Genomic DNA, 21430 nt, shown 5'->3' with positions numbered 1-21430 from the left:
ATCATGTGCTGAAAAATATGTAACAATATAGGACTGATTACTATAAAAGAGAAGACATATCATGGGTGTAACTTGGGGCCTAATTTTTGGGGCCAGAATCAAACTTGATGCTTAACTTTGGAGGATAGAATCGAAAAGTTTTCCATCCCATGGACATAGTGTCAGCATTATTTGCTAAATAATTATAACATTTGCAAAATCACAAATATTACTCTTGATTACTTTGCTCCTCAATTCTCACGAGGTTAACAGTAAATTTTAATAACCTTGCAAATTTTGGAAGCAATCCTCCCCCCTGCCACTGCCAAGGTACGCCTATGCGTCACATCAACCCTTTGAGAAACCTTGTACATTCCAATGCTGGTAGGAAGGAAAATTCAACAGCAGGGATACTTGGGCTAATGAGACAATCCCAAGCAACTCCACCAATTATTCTTTTACAGTAAAAAAAAAAAAAGGTATAAAAAACTTACGTGAGTGAGTATAATGGTTGCAGATGACGTTTCGAGAAGCTACGTTTCACTTCTCCAGGTCTCATTTCAGTACATAAAGTACTTTGTCATATATGTAAAAAATGCAGGATTAGGTAAAAGAGGGTGTTTGGATATGGAATTTAAAATTACATGAAGATAAAAATGCCATGAGGCTAAGAGATAATTCTAAAAGAACGGTGTGTCCATATTACCATACAGGATTACATACACTATTAACTGGAATTCTGGTCGATCTGGATTTTAGATGAAAAAATTACTTTCATCTTAAAATAAATGCTTAACAAATATTTCTATGGTAAAATATGTAGTGTGTAAAATCAACAAAAATATGTCTTACAGCCACAATTTTGTCTCCAGGCTTGATTCTGCCATCGGAAAGTGCAGGTTCCCTTACTAAAGCTCTCACGTAATGCCCAAGGACACTTTCGTCTTCTTTTCGAAGAGTAAAACCAAGACTGCCATTCACTTTTGTTAGCGTCGCTTCGAATTCCTATGGGAAAAAATAATTTATCAAACACAATAAAAAAATGGCAGAAAAATTAGGCACAAACACGAATACCATTTGTCATAAAATATTTCAACAAATTTCTTAGCATTGTAACATGTTTCAACATATTCATCTGCAAAACATTTCAAAGGACATTTCCTTTTTTTTTAAAAAAAAATTATGCACCAACCGTAAGGTGAAAACACCAGTGGTTGACAGTCCCTTCAGAAGTTGACACCATTGTGAAGGAATGTTAATTAATAATATGAACAGAGCTCACATTTATTTAAAATTTGCAATGAATTATTGGTGCATCCAATAATCTGAAACTAAGCATGCAAACTACTGACTACTTGTAAGGGTTAGTTTTATATATATATATATATATATAAAGCCATTTTCTGAGTCTTTCATATTCCATGTTGCAGAATAAACTTTTTATGTATGTTATAGGAAATAAGTATATCTCTAAAGAAATGCTCATAAGTCATAACTCATGTGATGCAGTTTCTTTAAGTATTCTATATTTGAAATTCTGTTTTGTTCAAAATTAACTGCATGACAATGCAATGCTATCATCATGGAATGGTTTTCAAGTTTGCCTGTAAGTTTGTTATAAATCTATTTCGTCTACAAAAAGATTAATGTTGGGCCTACAGTTTAGAGTGGGATCTGAACCAATGAAATTAAATGTCCCCCACTAATAATCAATAAACCTGTAGCCCCGTTTTACAAGTTAATACTGTTAGCCAAAATTACACCAGAGTGGTTCACAGGAGAAAGTGAACTAAGTTGAAGTCCATGTGTTCAATGAGAGATAGAATATAATGTAATGTGATGATGGGCCATTTACTAAAATTCACAATCATCACAGTGATCATATTGAGTTTATGTATACTTATTACTCTCCCCCTCCCCCAAAACATATGTACATATACAGGGCGATTCAGTAAAAGCATGCAAATAGGACACAGGAAATAGGTGATGCACTAAGATAGGGTCGGAGAAGCCAGTGAAACAATATATGGGCTGAAACCTGTGGAGCTCTGGCATGTAACATTGTCCATAGGAATGGCAAATAAGTGACATATATGGATAGAGAGTGACACTGCTGATACAATGAGTAGCGACATTCATTGACATTGATTTATGCATGTGAGTTGCATGGTTGACATTTGTTAACTAGTGTCATGGGGTTGAAACAGGTGTTAACAACGTAGAATTAGGAACTTCACAACAGTTGTTCAAAATGACGGGAATCAATCAGAATGCAAGCATGACAGTGATGTACGAGATTCTGTTGCACTGTTTAAAATATCCCTGGCATGTTGCGAATCACATTATAAGTGGTGATAATCCTGGCAACTACGTATTTCCATGTCTGTGCCAACTGGGACTTCATAAACAAGTATGAAATATCCCCAGACAAAAAATTGAGTAGATTGAAGTCGGGTGACCATGCAGGCCAGGGAATAGAGCCTCCCCATCAAATCCAGCAAGCAGGAAAGGTAATATCTACATGGGTGCAGACATCCACACTGAAGTGATGTAGTGTTCCATATCTCGATACCCTGGCTTCTCTGACCCTAGGTTCCCTATTTCAATTGTTCAATGGTGCATCCTATTTCCTGATTCATTTTTGCATGCTTTTACTGAATTACCCTGTATATATGCACATCAGAATCCAAAAGGGGACTTGCTTCTTTTCTGAAGAAAGTAGAAGATACTTACTCCACATGGCACTACCAAAGACTGAGGTCGCTGCTCGGGTAGCTGCAATTGACTAGAGGGTGGAGGGAATATCTCACGGCGAGGAGGAGGTGGAGGCTCTTTGTGGGGGTCAGGGGACTGCGTGCAGAACACATTCCCCACAGGACGACACACTGTTAATACAAGTTGGGTTGGTGCTGTTCGAAGTAGTTCTAAGGCTTCCTGCAATCGAAAAAAAATATATTATCTCTATCTATTGTTGGGACTAAACATAATTTTGCAAATCAAGATAGCTATAGTATTCAAATTACAGATATTGTAAAATTATTACATAGTAACTTCTAAGGCTTTCTTATTTACAGTAATTATAATTTTGAAAGTACTGTAGAAAAGAAAAAGGAAGTAGGTAAATACTTACAAGGGAAAATATATATTTAATAGAAAAAAAGAGTACAACTGAGGAGGCCATAATGTATAATTCAAAATGCCATGTATGACTTTCTTAAGATTATTTTGTGTGTTTCTCCGATGTTCAATCGCATACTTGTAAGCAGAGAAATCATAAAATGTGGTGTACAATCAAAATTTTTGTATTGACAGGGTACTGCAGCAAAATTAAACCAAGTTTACTGTTCTTTGTGCATATTGTTCAAATAGTTTGCCTCAATTTATGATGGTGCACAGGCATTTATTACATGGTTTGATTTCTAATTATTGCGGTTAACGCATACTTCAGTATCTTAGTCATTAATTGCTGAACCTTTCCCTTCCACATAGTCTTACATGATTTCTTGTTGTCGAGCAGCCTTGTGTTCTGACGTCACGGGGGAAAGCTTTTAAATTTTAGGACAAATGCCTACGTTGTTAGCTAGGTTTAGTTATCTTAGCCTAAATAATAATTTTTAATTGTATTTATGCTAATGGAACCTAACCTAACCTCGTACGCATTCCTCGTCTGACGTCAGAACACAAGGTTATAGAAGTTAAGTGAAACAAGGCAGACCCCATTTAGAAGACACACAATCCCAGTGTTTTGGCAACACTGGGAATTTGCAACCTGCAATTTATTAACGAGGTTTTGACGTCTCGTCTGGTGTTAACATATTTTACATTTATATTTATTTACATGTTTTTGTGTTAAAAGTGTGTGAGGATTACATAAAAACTTCCTGGTACGCTGTATATGATAATTACGGAATACGATGTTGTGACAGAATCCCATGAGGGCATGAGAAAGTTGTCCTTACCAGATGTTTTGATCAGTGACAAGTTTTCTTGTTCCAATAATGTTTGCGACGAAGGTTATAGTAGATACAAGTTGTACACGTCAATCCACTTCAAGGATTAAAACAAACGTCAAACAAGCTGCTGACAACCAACCCTTGAACCATCAGACGTAAAAATCAACTTCTTAAAAAACCACGGGCGCTGGTAACTACCCGTACACCCTCGAAAATTTAAAATGCCCTGGACAAATTTCCGAGCAATAATTACTTGTGCATCCCACTGTATGTGTATGTTCATCTCTAATGTCGTGATATACGTATATCAGATCATTATGATAAATGTACAAGCAAGGCTAAGTCTCTATTTTTAAAATGCTGTTCGGGTCCCTTTACCATCCTACTATTTAAAGTAAAATTTGAGTTTTTCTTCTTTCAGAACGGACTAACTGGTGGGGGGTGGGGGCTTGAGAGATTATCTATTAACCACCATTATTATTACTGTCAGTTTTTATTATTATCATCACAAGGATATGTAGATATATCCATGTCTGAACCTTGTCTTGTCTCATCGTAGTTCAGTGTTCCACCGACAGGTGGCGCGCGTGCGGCCTTTACCATATGTAAACAATCGTTGGGAACTGTGTTGTTCATTTGCGAACACTAAAAATGGAAACGTGATATTGAAAAAAATATTTAGGGAGGTAGGTCATGGCTTGAAATTGTAAATGATAAATACACAAGACCTCTGAAGAACTTTGATTACAGGTAGGAACCTTGACTTTTCAGTGTTATTTTTTTCCCAAAAGTGGTGTTATATTTGTTATTTTCTCCAAAATTCGCGTTTTAATTTTAGCACAATTTTCTGCACATTATATCTAAACTTATATATTTGATGTCCTTTTAAATTATTATTTTAATTTGAAGGTCACGTGGCCTACGGCTGTTCGTGACAGTTTCGCACTTTGAAAACGATTTTGGAGCAAATTATTTATACATATTACTTCTCACGGGACAAATATTGATGTTACAGCTCCCGTGTGACAGTAGGTGGCCACTCGATCCCCCGCCAGAACTCAGCGATTTTATTCGATCATGCAAAACATACCCATATAAGGTGAAAAAAATCGTGAAAAAACACTCCCTTACATGTGGTTTCATGTAAAGATTCAGTTTGTGTTTTAAGTTAACTTTATGCACAGTAAGGCTAATTGGGACTAGGCCTACAGTTTAAAGTGGCATCCGAAACACTATGTTATGTGCCTCCACCGGGTATCGAACCCGGAACCCCTTGATTACAAGGCGACGACAGTACCACTTTTTTTTTTTTTAAAGGAAATACCCCCTACACGGAGGTATCCCCCACCATTCACACTTTTCAATTGTTACAGTTTCTTATCATGTGGACAAACACAAATACCCATGCCTTACCCGGGACTCGAACCCGGAACCCCTGGCGTTGTAGCGCGCTCTGCTAACCACTCCGCCACGGAGGTCGACAAATTACGGTTTTGTATATTTTAACTTTTAATTTCTTAGATATTATACGATTGATTCATTGATTTGGTGTTTTAAGTCCACTTTATGTACAGTAAGGCTAATTGGGACTGGGCCTACAGTTTAAAGTGGCATCCGAAACTATGTGATGTGCCTCCACCAGGTATCGAACCCGGAACCCCATGATTACAAGGCGACAACACTACCACTACGCCACTCGGGGAGGGACGTGGTTTCATGTAGGTGTTGGAATTAATTCATATAGGTATAACACCCATCATAGTGTTGGGGAATACATTTTGGAAAATGTGTACGTTATACACCAATAAATATGGTGCATTTAATTTTTTTTAGTCTAAAAGACAAGAATATTGTATTTTCGCGGTATTTTTAGTTTTTTTAGTGCAAAAATGTGTTGGAATTCGCGAAAAAGGCCACAATTCGCATTTTATGCCAAATTCCCCCCACTTTTTGCTACTTTTGTCCCCATGTTATGCTAAACCTTATCTACAAAGGGAAATAAACTGTCTTTGCCCCAGAGACGTCTCCTGAACGCATGCGTCAATTGTGGGAAAAAGGACAGCTTGCTCTGCGACGACATTAATGAGCATTTCTACATTCTAATTTCTTCATATAGAAGAAGTATTTATTTTACACGAGAGCGCTCAACTAAGCTTATATTACATTTCTTGGATCTGAAGTGAAAGAAAGTAATAATTATTTTCCCACAATTGACGCATGCGTCACTTCAGATCCAAGAAATGTAATATAATCTTAGTTGAGCGCTCTCGTGTAAAATAAATACTTCTCCTATATGAAGAAATTAGAATGTAGAAATGCTCATTAATGTCGTCGCAGAGCAAGCTGGCATTTTTCCCACAATTGACGCATGCGTTCAGGAGACGCCTCTGTCTTGCCCCCCCCCCCCCCCCCCCCGTTTTGGAACCCAATCACCGCCACTGTTTGTTTCTTGGTGTTATCGTGTTTGCGAAGAATCAAGGTCCATAGTATATTGTATGCCTCAGGCCCCGCACCCACCTAGGGCCGGCCCTGGATGTACTCACATAATTCGTTAGCCCCGTGAGCGGGATCCCGTTGGCGGCCAGAAGAACGTCTCCCTGACTGAGCTTCCCGCTCTGCCACGCTGGTTCATGAGGGAAGAGGCGCTTGATTCGAATAAGACCCGGCCACTGCTCCTCAGTCTCCACTCCTCCCGTCACGCTCAGACCCAAACCACGGCTTCCTTTCAGGAGTGACACCTCGAAAGTGGTCTCTGAAAATGCAAGAAAAGAACCACACTCAGTACAATTCAACTCAAAATATCTTGAAGCAAACAGGCACAAATTACGTCGTCACCAATGGCTTCAACTTACATAATTTGTCATGTCGTTATTATTAAATGACTAAGTACAAGATTAAAAAAAAAATAAGTAAGTATTCATTGAGTGTTCATTAATACAATGATTTATGAGATTTTTGTTAACTCACAGTATTTCCTCGAATCTAAGGCTCGCCCATTTTATTTCCGGTTTTTTGGATGTTGAAAATTTAGGTGCGCTTTGGATTCGAGTATAACAATATTGTGAAATTAATTTAGTATAATTACATTTTATAGTGCCAGGAACATAGAAAACAGTACAAAATGAGAAAGAATACGTATATTAGATATGTAATGTACTTAGATATTTTTACATATACGAGGGTGGTTCAGCATGCTCCGCCCCTGACCCATTTCCAGTAATAGTAGAGACCTGTAATTTTATATGTAACATTGTTCATCCTTTAGACTAATATCCACAAAGTTTCAAGAATTTACAACAATTTCTCTTTTCGTTACACGTTGATGATCAGTAAGAAGTGTAGCCACATGTGAAACAATGGAAAAATCTGAGGTCCGAGCAGTGATAAAATATTTACTCAAGAAAAATCTAACACCGAAAGACATCCATGCAGATATGGTGGGAACTCTTGGAGACTCTAGCCTTTCATATGATCTAGTGAAGAGATGGTGCCGTGAATTTAAATGTGGTCGGCAGACCTGTGAAGATGAGCATGGTGGTGGCTCATCTGCAACGGTGACCACAGCAGAAATGATTACAAAAGTGCATGACATGATTTTGGCAGACCGGCGAGTGACGGTCCGCCATATAGCAGACACATGTGGCATCTCAACTGGCAGTGTGCATTCAATTATTCATAATCATTTGTTAATGAAAAAAATCTCTGCACATTGGGTCCCGAGAATGCTGACGGTCAACCAAAGGAGGACACGTCGTGTGACAAGTCAGAACCTGTTGCGGACAATAAAGGCTGACAAGCCAAAGTTTCTGAAGAGATTTGTTATGATGGATGAAGTGTGGGTTCACCACTTCGATCCCGAAAGTAAACGCCAAAGCATGCAATGGAAACACCCCCATTCTCCATCCCCAAAGAAATTCAAGGTTCAACCATCAAAGGGCAAAGTGATGGCATCTGTGTTCTGGGATGCAGAAGGAATCCTTTTGATAGAATATCTCCAACAGGGAAAGACAATCACAGGTGTTTATTTTGCAACCCTAATTGAAGAATTACGTACTGCCATCAAGGAGAAACGCCGCGGAATGTTCGCCCGTGGTTTGTTGTTCCATTGTGACAATGCTCCCGCCCACACCCCCCAAGTTGCGGTGGCTACAGTTCATGCAGCAGGGTTCGAAATTGTCCCTCATGCCCCTTATTCTCCAGATCTGGCCTCCAGTGACTTCCACCTGTTCTCGAACATGAAGAAACACCTTTGTGGAAAACATTTTGCCAGTGAGTCCGAGGTTATGGATGTTGTGAATGCTTGGTTGCAGGACCAACCAGAAGATTTTTTTTCTGCTACGATTGAAGCACTGGAAGGCCGATTGGAAAAGTGTGTTAATGTTGCAGGGGACTATGTTGAAAAGTGACAGTGATTTGGTTTTCCTACGAGGGTTCCTTCTATGTCAGGGGCGGAGCATGCTGAACCACCCTCGTATCATAACACTTATATACTTTTACATTTTTCAGCTATTTCTTCTACATATTTAGTATGTTTTTCGAACATAAAAATCCGGTCCCTAATCATCATTATATACACACAGACACAGTGGCGACGATTGGGTTCCAAAAACGGGGGGGGGGGCAAATACAGTATATTTTCCTTTGTAGATAAGATTTAGCATAGTGCAGGGACAAAAGTGGCGAAACGTTGGGGGCAATTGCCCCCTCGCCTCCTAATCGCCACCACAGCTCAGATTTCACCATGAAAGTATCCGCAAGAGTTATTTTCTTTTGAGAAAATGAATCAAGAAGTAGCTTCTTGCACGGTACAGCCAGAGGATTAAACGACATAAATTCGAACTAGCGTGGTGTATTTTTCGTTCCACGAGATGGCAGCACTGATTTCAATACCCAGGGGCACGATTCTGAAACCCAGCGCACGCTTCACTGCCAAGCCACGTTCCGGGACCCAGTTCCTGTAATTGCTTTCAGAATCTGGAAGCTCGTCGGTCTTAGCAAACAACACAGACTATCCCCTGACTGGCTTTTACAACTCGAATCTTGCGGGGACTTCGTTTCACAGTTTAAATATAATACCGAAAGGACCAGTGGCGTATCCTAAAAAAATGACCTGGTTTACCGTAACAATTCTTATTTACTGTTTATTACGGCTGATAGCGATGTACCAGTGTTATTGGTATCGCAAAATATCGCTTCCAAGCAGGCACGTTTCTAGAAATACATTTCGGGGGGGAAAGTGTCTCAATAGTTATATTTAATTACATTAAAATAATATTAATTAAATATGTTAATTAATTAATAATGTATTCTTATTATTAAAGAACATATATGTAACAACACTTTTTCATTATCTAGTTTCCGTGCAGTGAAGATTTATAAAAAACAACTGCCCTGGCAAGGAACTTAATGTCAAATACGTAGATAAAGAACTGAATATTTATTGAATAACAAAAAAGGAGTTAAATCCAAATGACGAAAAGTAAAGATCCTGATTAATATTTTATGCATATTATCACACGTAGCAGAGTGCATAAATCTTAGGAACTGTCCTTCAAAGCCGTATGAGATAAATTCCTTGCCTTCTACTAAGTTCAGCGGAAATAAATAACTATCGATGATGTAACAAATGCTAAACAATTATGTTTTGATTAATTAATAACATTACTTGGTAAATATTTCGGGGGGTCCGGACCCTCTGCTCCCCTAAATAAGTCCTTCCTTCCAATGAATTTATTTACAGATACTTTTCTGGCATTTTGATCTTTCACAGGCTCCGCAAAAATGTCGCGTCTAATTATTCTAAAAATTATGCAAAATTCGAAGTTTATTTTTATCTTGTATCAGTTTTGTATGAAAAATTATTCTTTTTATAGCATAACATGTAATTTACTATATTGGTGTAATTCTTGAATACTTTAAAGCAAAAGTCTTGTTAAATTGATGCATATATTAGGCACATCCAGAAAGTAAGTTTCCCTGGGGTCGTGCACAAAAAGGAAACATTATTTCAGTCAATGATTTATTGCCACAGATACAGCACCTGTCCAGTTACTTGTCAACATAATTCCCACCGGAATTCACGCACTTGTCATAGCGTGAGACCAACTTCTGTATACCTGCGTCGTAGAAGTCCGCCGCTTCGGCGCCGGACAGGAACTTTTTCAGGTGCAAGAACAGGTGGTAATCACTGGGAGCGAGATCCGGGCTGTACGATGGATGATCGAATACCTCCCAACCGAACCTGTCCAGAAGGGCTGCAGTGCGCCTAACCATATGCGGCTTCGCATTGTCGTGCAGAAAGATCACCCCGGCACTGAACTTACCGCGTCGCTTATTTTGAATGGCTCGTCGCAATGTCCCCAGTGTTTCACAGTAACGGTTAACGTTCACAGTCTCACCTCTGGGCAGAAACTCGACGAGCAGAATGCCTTGTCTGTCCCAGAACACAGAACACATCACTTTTCGCGCCAACACAGTCTGTTTGAACTTCGTCCTGCATGGAGATCCACTGTGACGCCAATGAATGGACTGCTGCTTTCTTTCTGGGGACTGTACGCAACCCACGTTTCACCCCCTGTGATGATCCGGTTCAGAAAATCGTCATGATAACGCTGCAGAAATGTCAGCGCCGTGCCCATGCATTTTCCTTTGTGTTCGGGCGCCAGTTGTTTCGGCACCTACCGGGCACACAATTTTCGGAACAACAGGCGTTTGGTAACAATGTTGTGCAACAACGACCGAGAAATCTGCGGGAAATGGCTGCTGAGTTCCATGATCGTGACGCGACGATCCTCCAATATGCGCTGCTGCACCTGCTCCACAAGATCATCCATAACGGCCGATGGCCGCCCACTGCGCTCGTCGTCATGCACATTTTGCCGGCCTTCAGTAAATGTCCTGCACCGACGACGCACCATCTGCTTGCTCATGACGCCTGGCCCATACACCTGGCATAGCTGACAATGAATTTCGATCGGCTGTATGTTTTGTGCGTTCCAGAACTTGATCACCGAACGAACAGCGTACGCGGCGGGAGATGGAATAAGAGCCGCCATTTTTCATCGCTGCCGTGACGCTACTGAGGGAGGACTTTCGGGAGGGACATTCACTAGCCAGGACATGTGCCTCTCACGCATGCGCAAAACCGGTTTCAATATGCATGGCCTGCCACCTGTGGGCGAGTGGGAAACTTACTTTTTGGATGCGCCTAATAATTCGAGTGGAACACTAACACACAAATGTTAATGAATATTTTGAATAACTTTTAATTATTACAATTTTCAAGTGTCAGTATCGGTGGGAATCGATGGGAACATCGGCTCAGCCCTACTGTTTATTATACACTCTATGTAGATTAATTATATGTAATAGGAATAAATCACTAACGCAAGGATGCAAATAAAACAAAAACAAATGTTCGGCAATATAGAAATTGCTGAAAAATTTGAAGTTCGTCAACTTCAAATTTTCCAGCAATTTCTATATTTTTTATTAATCTCCCTGACCTAGAATTTTCCTGCTCCAAAGGGAAATTTCCCTTCATGTAGCAACACTGCTTCTGCCAAGCGCGGCACAGGAAGAAGCAGCGTTCTCTCGCCAACGCTGTTTGCAGCGGTGGAACACCTGACTTCGCAGACCGCGTAACATCTGCCGCGACATATGTCAAGACCTTCCTTGGTGGGTTTTCTCACAATCCGGAGTGTCATTACCGCCGCGCGCACCTGTGTTTATGACGTTGCACAGCTGCAGCTGTGTTTATCTTCGATTGAAAAGGAAGGTGATTGGTAAATGAATGTAAGATGAAAGTATATATGAGGGATCTACATTGGGAAATAAACATTTATGTAAAACTGAGACTTGTAAGAGACGACAAGATGGCTGAGAATATGAAAATGTCAATACATCGAAATGGACAAATGTGTTGAGTGTGTTCTTTCGAAGTACAGAAGCTCAGGCGATCTTCGAGCATTTGCATACCTACAAGAATTCAAATAACATTTGTACTGTTCTTGTGCAAGTGTATCGAAATATTGTGTTTATATATACGTAGCTATTGCTTATAAAATGTTTGCAAAAAATAACACTGTATTTACAATGTTTTTTTGACAATTAACGATAAATGATTAATAGTTAATAGGCTGATGCTGATTTATGTATTTTGTGTTGTGGAATAAAATTGATACAAGTAATCCTGTGTAACGTCTTTTGAAATAAGTAAAGAAAAGTCATATTTGACTCTGTGGATAGGTTTAACATTTCAGTGTAAACACAGATGTGCAACGTCATAAACATACGTTTGATTTTATGTTTTAAGTCCACTTTATGCACTATGCACCATGTGGCCATAAACACACGTGCGCGCGGCGGTGATGACACTCTGGATTGTGGGAAAACCAGTCAAGGATGGTCTTGACATATGTCACGGCGGAAATGAACCGATAAGCAGCCTCGGCGCAAACGACACGACACCTCTAAGATATACGTTTCAAAGTGTATGGAATGTACTTTCGAAAGAAGCCACCAGATGGTGTATGTGATCAATGGTGGGGTAGTAAGCACGGACCCAAGTTCAGTCGGTGAGTGACAGCGTTCGAAAATGGAGGTCATTCTGGCATACGACTGTCAAGGTGTTCTTGTGTGCCATGCAGTTCGTGAGGGGCACACTGTGTGACATTTTTGATGTCACAATTGCGCCGTGAAGCACGGACCAAACGTTCAGAACTTTAGGAACAACGCGTTATCCAACACGATAACGCGACAGCTCACACGGCGGACATTGTTAGGCGTCGCTTACGTCGCTGGAGATGGGAGGTTCTTTCACACCCGCCTTATTCTCCTGATCTAAGTCCATGTGACTATGATCAAAGTGAAGAAGCCATTGCGTGGGAAACGGTTTGCAAACAAAGAAGAGATCGTAACAGTATTTCGGCGAGAGGTGACACATATTAGCGCTGCAAATGCAGCTAAGCCAGGGTGACAAGGGGAGAACGTGGGAAGATAGCCTGACAGGTAAGAAACCGAGAGGTCGCGGGTTCGGGTCGCAGCGGATGGTATTTAACGCCTACACAATCGCTGGCAACGAACAGTGGATAACCTGGGTGAATAGTTTGAAGGTTGTTAAACAGTGTAGTCTTGTGTACTTGTTGTTCATGCCATTATAAAACACTGTTGTCCAATGTCCTGCGTTCTGCCTCTTCCCTACGAGAGTCTCCTGCATCCAGACTTCATCTGGTGGCTTCATTCGAAGGTACATTCCATAAACTTTCAAACGTATATCTTAGATTTTTCGTGATTCCCTTGTTCGCGAGGAAAAGAATAGTTGCCATGACTTATGACTTAACCCTCGTATAAGCAATTTCTATTTCTCCTAAAAATTCTAATCTTAAAGCGGCGCAAATATCTAGATTACATAACACATATTGTCAAAAAACCTGCAACTGGTGCAACTTATGGGACTATATAACAGAATTGTCTTCAAGTGATACTAAATTAACGTTAATATATCGAAGTTTTTCGATCAAATCTAACCACTGCACATAAATATTCGCTTAACGTTATTTAGAGACATTGTGCTGCTGCAAAATCTCTTGCTCTTTAAGTCTCTTACGAGTTTTCTTGTCTTGATGACGTAATATACTGTACAACGCCATCAAGCGGACAAAATTACATTATTCGCTGCTGAGAACTGGAGTCGCGTTCCATGGAAATAAAAGGAGTGAGATAGGGATAAAGCAATTAAAACAAGCAGGAACAAAACAAAAGAAAGTCAGGTGCAACTTATGGGACTATATAACAGAATTGTCTTCAAGTAATACTAAATTAACGTTAATATATCGAAGTTTTTCGATCAAATCTAACCACTGTACATAAATATTCGCTTAACGTTATTTAGAGACATTGTGCTGTTGCAAAACCTCTTGCTCTTTAAGTCTCTTACGAGTTTACTTGTCTTGATGACGTAATATGCTGTACAACGCCATCAAGCGGACAAAATTTCATTATTCGCTGCTGAGAACTGGAGTCGCGTTCCATGGAAATAAAAGGAGTGAGATAAGGAACGAAGCTAAGGTTATTAAAACAAGCAGGAACAGAACAAAAGAAAGTCAAAAAGGAAGTTTACACTTCAGAGAGAAAGGAAGGAAATTAAAAAAAATTGAAGCTTTGAAAAGTACGGCAAAGAAAAATGTTTTCCCGCGAAATACAGTGTACCAAGTCAGGAATCTCAAGGGGGTAGTAAAATTGTAGAATGTTTCTTTATTGTTGCACGCAATAAACGTAGTTTGTTGGTGCTTATGTAATTGCACAGGTAGTTTCGTCATATTTTTATGATTATGAAATTCCCAGAATTTCACATATTTGAGATTAAGGTATTGGGATTTTTTCCTCAAATACTCACTGTGCATTTTACTGCAGAAGGCAGTACGTGTAGCATGTGTTGAGTTTTGGTGTGTTTACACGATATCATATAAATAAACATTTCCTCTATTAAATTACCTCTCTTCCTCTTTAAATTTATTAGTTTATAAATGAAAACCACCCAACTTGGTGACTTTCGTGCTGTATATATTATTAAACGTTCTCTGCACGCTTCCCATCACAATCACAAATGCTAACCGGAATGTTAGAATGAAATGCATCCATGTAAAATATTGTCTGTCATTGATGCTACCAAAAAATTAAGGCGAAGAGTAAAAGATTCGCACCAGTTGTGCATTTATTTCAATATTATCGAAATGGGCAATGCTACTGTAAAAAAAAAGTGAATTTCTCCCCCTGTAGCAAGTGGAAACGGTTCATTAAGTTGATTAATCTACAATAACTTTTCACCAAATGAAGTTACATGAAATCTGATTTCAGATTTGACATCCTGACGAAATTCTAGACTATGGTCATGTATCACATGACCCACCTATCATTTTAAATAAAAAAAAGGAATTCAAGATGGCGGAACCAAGATGGCGGCCGTCGCCGTGACATACTCCTAAAGGTGTCTCGCTAGGCCTATTTTGTATAGCCCATATCAAATTCCATGAAAATACATCACTGCTGATTTTACAAGGGGTGGTAAGGGACCCTGTAGATATGATATGTAAAAATATATGTTTTCATAGAATAGAACGTATTCCTTATGGAAAAGCAACTCGAAGTTAAGACTAATCAAATGGAACTTTCTACTTTTCCCACCACAAACAAAAATCTTGAACGCGTCCTCTTTCCGTTCATGTGTTTTTATACGCCATCGGAAGTTTGATTTTCCCATGAAAACAAGTAAAATAGTACTCCCATAAGCGTAATGCTAAGTTTTCTACCCCTCCTACAACTATCCAGCGCATATACCTCTATTTCTCCAGCTCGCCGCGGAGAAAGGTCGGTGGGGGAGGGGCGAAACCTCTTGTCTGGCTGGACACTGAAACTATTCCTCGTGTCCTTAAAGGAAATGCTTCCGTCTAAACCGGACCTTACTGAGACACACCAACTCGACATCTGCTTGTTTCCTTTTTTAGAAATTTTTTCAGAGACCACTATTTACACTGCTTCCTTCAATTAGCTTATCTCTTCTCGATTTTAATTAAACTTTGAAATCGAATACCAGGGGATGTTTAGAGCCAAAAAATAGCCACTCTTTTAAGCTGAAGGCGGAAAAAAAATGCTTGGAAGGGATTTGTTCATAGATCGAATCTTTGGTGACGTAGGCAGCGACGTCATCAACTTTGTGAAACAAATTCAATGATTTCCCTCAGTATTGGCACCGACCACTGTGGAATTGCATCCCAGAAAGTAATCTCGAAACTTTCTCCTCCCCCCCCCCATAAACGGAGATAAAGCACTGATAAACCCTATTTGACGTCACGTGGTCCTTTTTATCTCCAAGCCAAAGGATTTCCGCCTCTGTGTCTGTGGTTGGGCGGTGGCTGTGGACGTCTAATTTGACTAGAAAGATAAAATGAGGGGAATTGATTTTCTGTTTGGATGCGACTTACGTGGTTCTCGATTCGTTCGCCAGAACAACCGCGAAAGGGATTAAGCGGGAATGTGAAATTTTCGCGCTTATTCCGTTCGCGCTTAATTGGTTTCGCTGTAATTCCTTTCGCGTTTATTACATTCTCGCATAATCCGTTTCGCGTTTAATTCTACGTGGGCCGTACCGAAAGTAATGCAAAAGTGGTCATAACCTCTTTATTAACTGATGTAGATCGTTCAAATTGCACGTGTAGTTGGAGTGACTCTTCCTCTATACAAACCAGCTACTCAACACAGTCTCCATTGAAAGCGATGCATTTGCGCCATCGTTGAACCCAACTCTAGAATCCTCTTTGAAGAAAGTCCTGTGTGCACTGTCCGACATCCACTTCTCCACAGCCACTTTCACCTCGTCTGTGTCATCAAATCGTTGTCCCCGAAGACTGTCCTTCATGGGACCAAACACGTAGAAGTCTGAGGGTGCCAGATCTGGCTGTATGGTGGATGGGACCCCACGGACCAGCCCATTTTGCCGATCACCTGATTTGTTGCCAAAGAGGTGTGTGGTCGCGCATTGTCATGGTGAATGTGGATCGCTTTCAGATTCTTGTGTGGTCTCTTCCCCCTAATGGCTTCTCTAAGCTTATGGAGTGTCTCAATGTACAGCTCGCTGTTGATGGTACGGCCGCATTCCAGGAAATCAAGGAGAATGACGCGCAATCAACTCATCCACCTGTGCACATTGCTCTTGTCAATGGTGTCATCTCAGTACACATTCTGTAGCCTTCTTTGGATGTCGGACAGTGCACAACGGACTTTCTTCAAAGATGATTCTAGAGTTGGGTTCAACGATGGCGCAAATGCTTCGCTTTAAATGGAGACTGTGTTGAGTAGCTGGTTTGTATAGAGGAAGAGTCACTCCAACTACATGTGCAATTTGAACGATCTACATCAATTAATAAAGAGGTTATGACCACTTTTGCATTACTTTCGGTACGACCCTCGTATGTTACGTTTCGTGGTTGTACCCTTTCGCGGTTATTCCCCCAACCCCTCTCGATTAGCTGATTTGAAGTGCCTTGGGTGGAGCGTATTGAGGTTTTGCTTCAGTTCTGATCCCAAGTGTATTTTATAAAGATAAGCTAATCAGAACTGGATCTACACTTTAAAGTGGAATCCGAACCACGCGGCAATGCGCCACCACCGAGAGTGTATTGAGATTGAAACAAACTGCACTATACAGAGTATCAGCAAATTAATGTTCATATTTGAAATTTGTTCTGAATAGATTGATTTATATATTTTAACCCCCCCCCCGCAAATGCCTCTCATTACTTGTCCTAATCAGCGCTTGAAGTGGGAAACGTTAGCTGGAGCATGATTGGTTGAGAGACCTTGGGGGTTAGCTGAGGTGATGCGTTCGCGAAAATTTTGCTAGCTGGGGGATACAATCCCCCGGATCCCCCCTCACTTTGAGCACTGGTTCTAATTAAGTCAATCAGCACTCAAGGATTAATTTCAAATCAGGCACTTAATAAATATTTAATTAATTATCAATTTCTTAAAAGTAACTGAAAACCGAAGTATTGAGTTTGAGTTTAAAATTGTGAGAGCGTCAGCACTTAGGCTACCTTGCTCCCGTCACACTATACGGGGGCCAGCCCCCTATCATTACAAAGAACAACTCCAACGTTGCATAATTAAAAATCTTAAAATGTTCTGACTTTCGTTAAAAGCTGAGGCTGTAAAGGGGAACTCAGCACACATAAGGACAAAAGAACAGGACAATACAAACAACATTATACTGGCCATGGGGCCAGTCGCCAGAGCCTCGTTAGTCTTCAGTCCAGGGTGTACTAACGTGGAAGTGAGGCTGACATTTGGGTGCACTACGTGGAAGGTCACCCCTTACACCCCCCGAAGTATTGAAAACTGTGAAAATAATAGTGACTGACTTAGAACAAAATGTATTACATACGTGAAGACTTTTGTACTTCTGAAAGAAAAATGTATCTTTTCTAGCAAATGGAACACGGGTTCCAAAGCGTCAGTGTTGTTTCACACCGAAGCCACACTGGTTCCTGCAATCTATAAGAGAGCTTCCAGACCGACGCGACAAGCGACACGTGTCGCTTAGAAGCGAACCCTCAGTAATCAATGCAACCTTTCGACACGCAAGCAACACGTGCAGTTTGTCGTGTCGCTTCGGTCTGAAAAATCCCATAAACGTATCATAGACAGAAAATGACATATGGACGTACGGATTTTGTTCCAAAGCGTACAAAATTTAAACCAACATATACAGTGTACAAGCTTCTTACAGACTTGAGACCGTTAACATTATCAAGAAGTTAATTTATTTTTAGATGCTATCATGCTATCCGTAATTATTCAAGATGGCGTCGGATCAGGCGCCACCAAATGCATATTGGAAAACCATTATAAGGACATCGCTAACCTAAAAACAATATGTTCCTCAACAAGAGTGCTTTTAACGATTTATCATTTTGTTTACACTTCAAATTCCACAGCTATCAAGGATCTTGTCTTTTGAAACACTTGAACCTCTCAAATGTTTGGTGCGTGATTCACTTTCTAGCACTCGTGCTCCCACGCACGCTTGTTGAAATACGGATTTCCGGCACGTATCTGTTGTCCCTGCATATCTCACGGCCTGCGAAACTAGGGATAGCGACATAGCCTACGAATTGTGCAAGTCTCAACTTCCAAAGGAGAAAGGCACATAGCTATGTCAAGGTCAGGTATTTTGGTGAAGTAATCTTACAGTTAGAAACACTGCTGTTAGACTTTCAGGTTCTACTTCGGAGTTCACGCTGGTAAAGATTTTCTTCTCTCTTTTTCTGTTTTTCCTATCCTCTTCCTTTTCCCTATACTTTTCTCTATCTCTCTTTCTTTCTCTCTCTCAGGTCCTGTCTATCTCTTCTCCCCTGTTTCTCTATTTCTTTTTCTCTTTTATTCTTCCTCTATTTCTTCCAGTCTTTCTCTGTTTATCTTTTCGTTCTTTATCCTTTTCCTAACTCTCTCTCTCTTTTTCTTTCCTTCTTTCTTTCTCTCCTTCTTTGTTTCTTTTTCTCTCTTTCCTTCTTCCTTTTTCTTTCTTTCCTTATTTTTTCTTTCCTTCTTTCTTTATTTTTCCTTCTTTCTTTCTTTTCTTCTTTAATTCTTTCTTTCCTTCTTTCTTTCTTCCCTTCTCTCTCTCTCCTCTTCCTCTGTGTCTCTATCTATTTCTTCTCTCTTTTCTTCCTGTTATAATCTTCTCCCTCTCTCTCTCTCTACATCTTCCCTATTTATCTCGTGCGTTCTTTCTTTATCCTTTATTTCCATCTTTACTTTATCTCCTTCCTCTGCTTATCCATTTCTTTGTTTTCTTCATCCCCTTCTCTTCTTTCTTTGTTTATCTCCTTTGTTCTCTGCTTCTCTCTCCCTCAAGTTCTGTCTCAATCCATTAGTGGCAGTTGTGAGCCTGTGCTGCGTAGTTGCGTACATACTGAGGACAGAATTTTGTTTCTCGTAGCCATCAGGCTTCAAACAGAACGTGGCTATGAAAGTTCGAGCGGCGACACACTGTAAATGTTTATACTATTGTGTGTCGATACGAATTAAGTTTTTAAGGCCATTTTATGCAGAGATAGGCTAATCGATACTGGACATACAGTCTAAAGCGGGATCCGAACAAGTATGTGCAAACATAGGCGTAACTTGGCGGGGGCAAAAGGGGGCACTTGCCCCCAAATTTTCGGGTTTATTAAAATTTACAACTTAGGGGAGCAAAGTAATAAAGAGAAACGTCACAGTTATTTAGCAAATAATCCTGGACGCTGTTTTTATGGGATGAATAACTTTTCGAGTCTTTTCCCCCAAAGTTAAGCCCCAGGTTTGATTGTACTCCCTCAAAAATAGGCCCCACGTTTAATTCTGTTCCCCTCAAAATTAGGTCCCAAGTTACATCCATGTGTGCCACCACCGGGTATCGCACCCGGAACATCTGGAGTACAAGGCGACAACATTAAAGACTCTAGACGCTTCCAAGTCTATATACCATCTCTACATTTCTTCCTTACACCTGATCCCACGAATGAAAGGGAATTTTCCCTGCAAACAAAAAGTTTAAAGAGATCCCATTAAATTAGAAGACAATTTGAAGGAAGATTTTGCGGTGTTAAAAAGATACAGGCCATAAAATTCATATAAAGATAAGAAACTCGTAAAACAGAATTGCGACTGCGTTTCTTGTGAACATCTCCTTGCTTAAAAATAAGTTTATATCTTTTTATCTTCATTCAATTTATCTGGCAAGATAGGGGGAAATTTCAAACTACCTTCAGAATTTCCCTCCAACATAAAATGCTTTCTCCTCTTATCGTTCATACTATCGTAAGGCCCAGTCTTACACATATTTTATAATAGCAATGGTAGAATTGTAGTATGTTCTTGTTTGAAATCGGTTGCGTTGTCAGAAATTTGGCTCGAGATATTTCCAAGTGAGCCCTGCTTCAGTTACCAAGATTCTATTAATCTCTCTCTCTCTTTCACTCCGTATTTCCTCTGTTTCATTATATATATATCCCCGGGCCTCCCCCATGGCGCAGTGGTAATCAAGGGGTCCCGGGTTCGATAGCCGGTGGAGGCACAAGTGGTTCGGATCCCACTTTAAACTGTAGGTCCAGTCCCGATTAGCCTTACTGTGTATAAAGTGGACTTAAAACAACAATTCAAACCAATATATATATATATATCCTCCTTTGTTTGGCATTGTCTTTCTTTCTTTGTCACTCTCTGCTCTGTTTCATCACCTACTTATCTGTTTTTTTTTCTTTCTCCCTCTGTTTCTAAATCTCTCTCTCTCTCTCTCTCTCTCTCTCTCTCTCTCTCTCTCTCTCTCTCTCTCTCTCTCTCTCTCTCTCTCTCCGAATTTCCTCTGTTTCATTACCTCCTTATTCTGCGACGGCAAGGGTCCTGGGTTCGAATCCCGCTCGGGCTTGGTTGTTTGTGAATGTCCATTCATCAGTTTCATCACTCATCCCCATCTTCGCAAATTAGCAAAGAGGCACAAAACGCGAAGTAAAATAAACTAAATCAATTAATCAATTACCTCTTTATTTTTACTCTCATTCGTTCTTCCTCTGTTTCTCAATCTTTCTCTCTACATATATTGCGTAAAATTACACGGTTCAGTCCCAATTAGCTTTTCTCTGCATAAAGTGGACTTAAAGCGAAGAGTAACAGTTTCATATCAGGTAATTTTATTGCATAAAAGCAAAACAAAAACCTATTTTCTTTCGTTTTAGTAGTATTATCGGAAATAATGTATGTGTGTGTATGAAGAAAATATAGAGCTACATAAGTGAAATCGTGGACGCCCACAGGATGGGGAAAGGGGGGCAATTGCCCCCATGAATTTTCGAAATGGAGTAATTTTCATAACTTGTTGTGCTGACAAGTTAATTTTTCAAATCAACACATCAATGAATGACTATTTTTTCATGCAATATGACGCCACTGCTGTGCTAACCACT

At 40.0% G+C, this 21430-nt stretch overlaps 1 protein-coding gene across 2 annotated transcripts in view; it reads right to left on the bottom strand.

Moving 5' to 3' along the window:
- LOC145997453 (multiple PDZ domain protein-like) overlaps positions 1–21430 on the bottom strand; it is a 382394-nt gene that overhangs the window by 17720 nt on the left and 343244 nt on the right. For both annotated transcript variants that reach the window (XM_083134520.1, XM_083134521.1), the window contains exons 3-5: positions 6476–6684; positions 2713–2913; positions 832–984 (exon numbers count right to left, since the gene is read on the bottom strand). In XM_083134520.1, coding sequence (XP_082990646.1) covers positions 832–984; positions 2713–2913; positions 6476–6684 — 563 coding nt within the window. The remainder of the gene's footprint in view (positions 1–831; positions 985–2712; positions 2914–6475; positions 6685–21430) is intronic.

This window comes from Lepisma saccharinum, chromosome 13 (assembly GCF_977018435.1).
Source record: "Lepisma saccharinum chromosome 13, izLepSacc3.1, whole genome shotgun sequence".
Classification (NCBI taxonomy): Eukaryota; Metazoa; Arthropoda; class Insecta; order Zygentoma; family Lepismatidae; genus Lepisma; species Lepisma saccharinum.
Note: the sequence above shows the minus strand (reverse complement) of the source record. Positions and strands in the feature narration are given on the sequence as shown.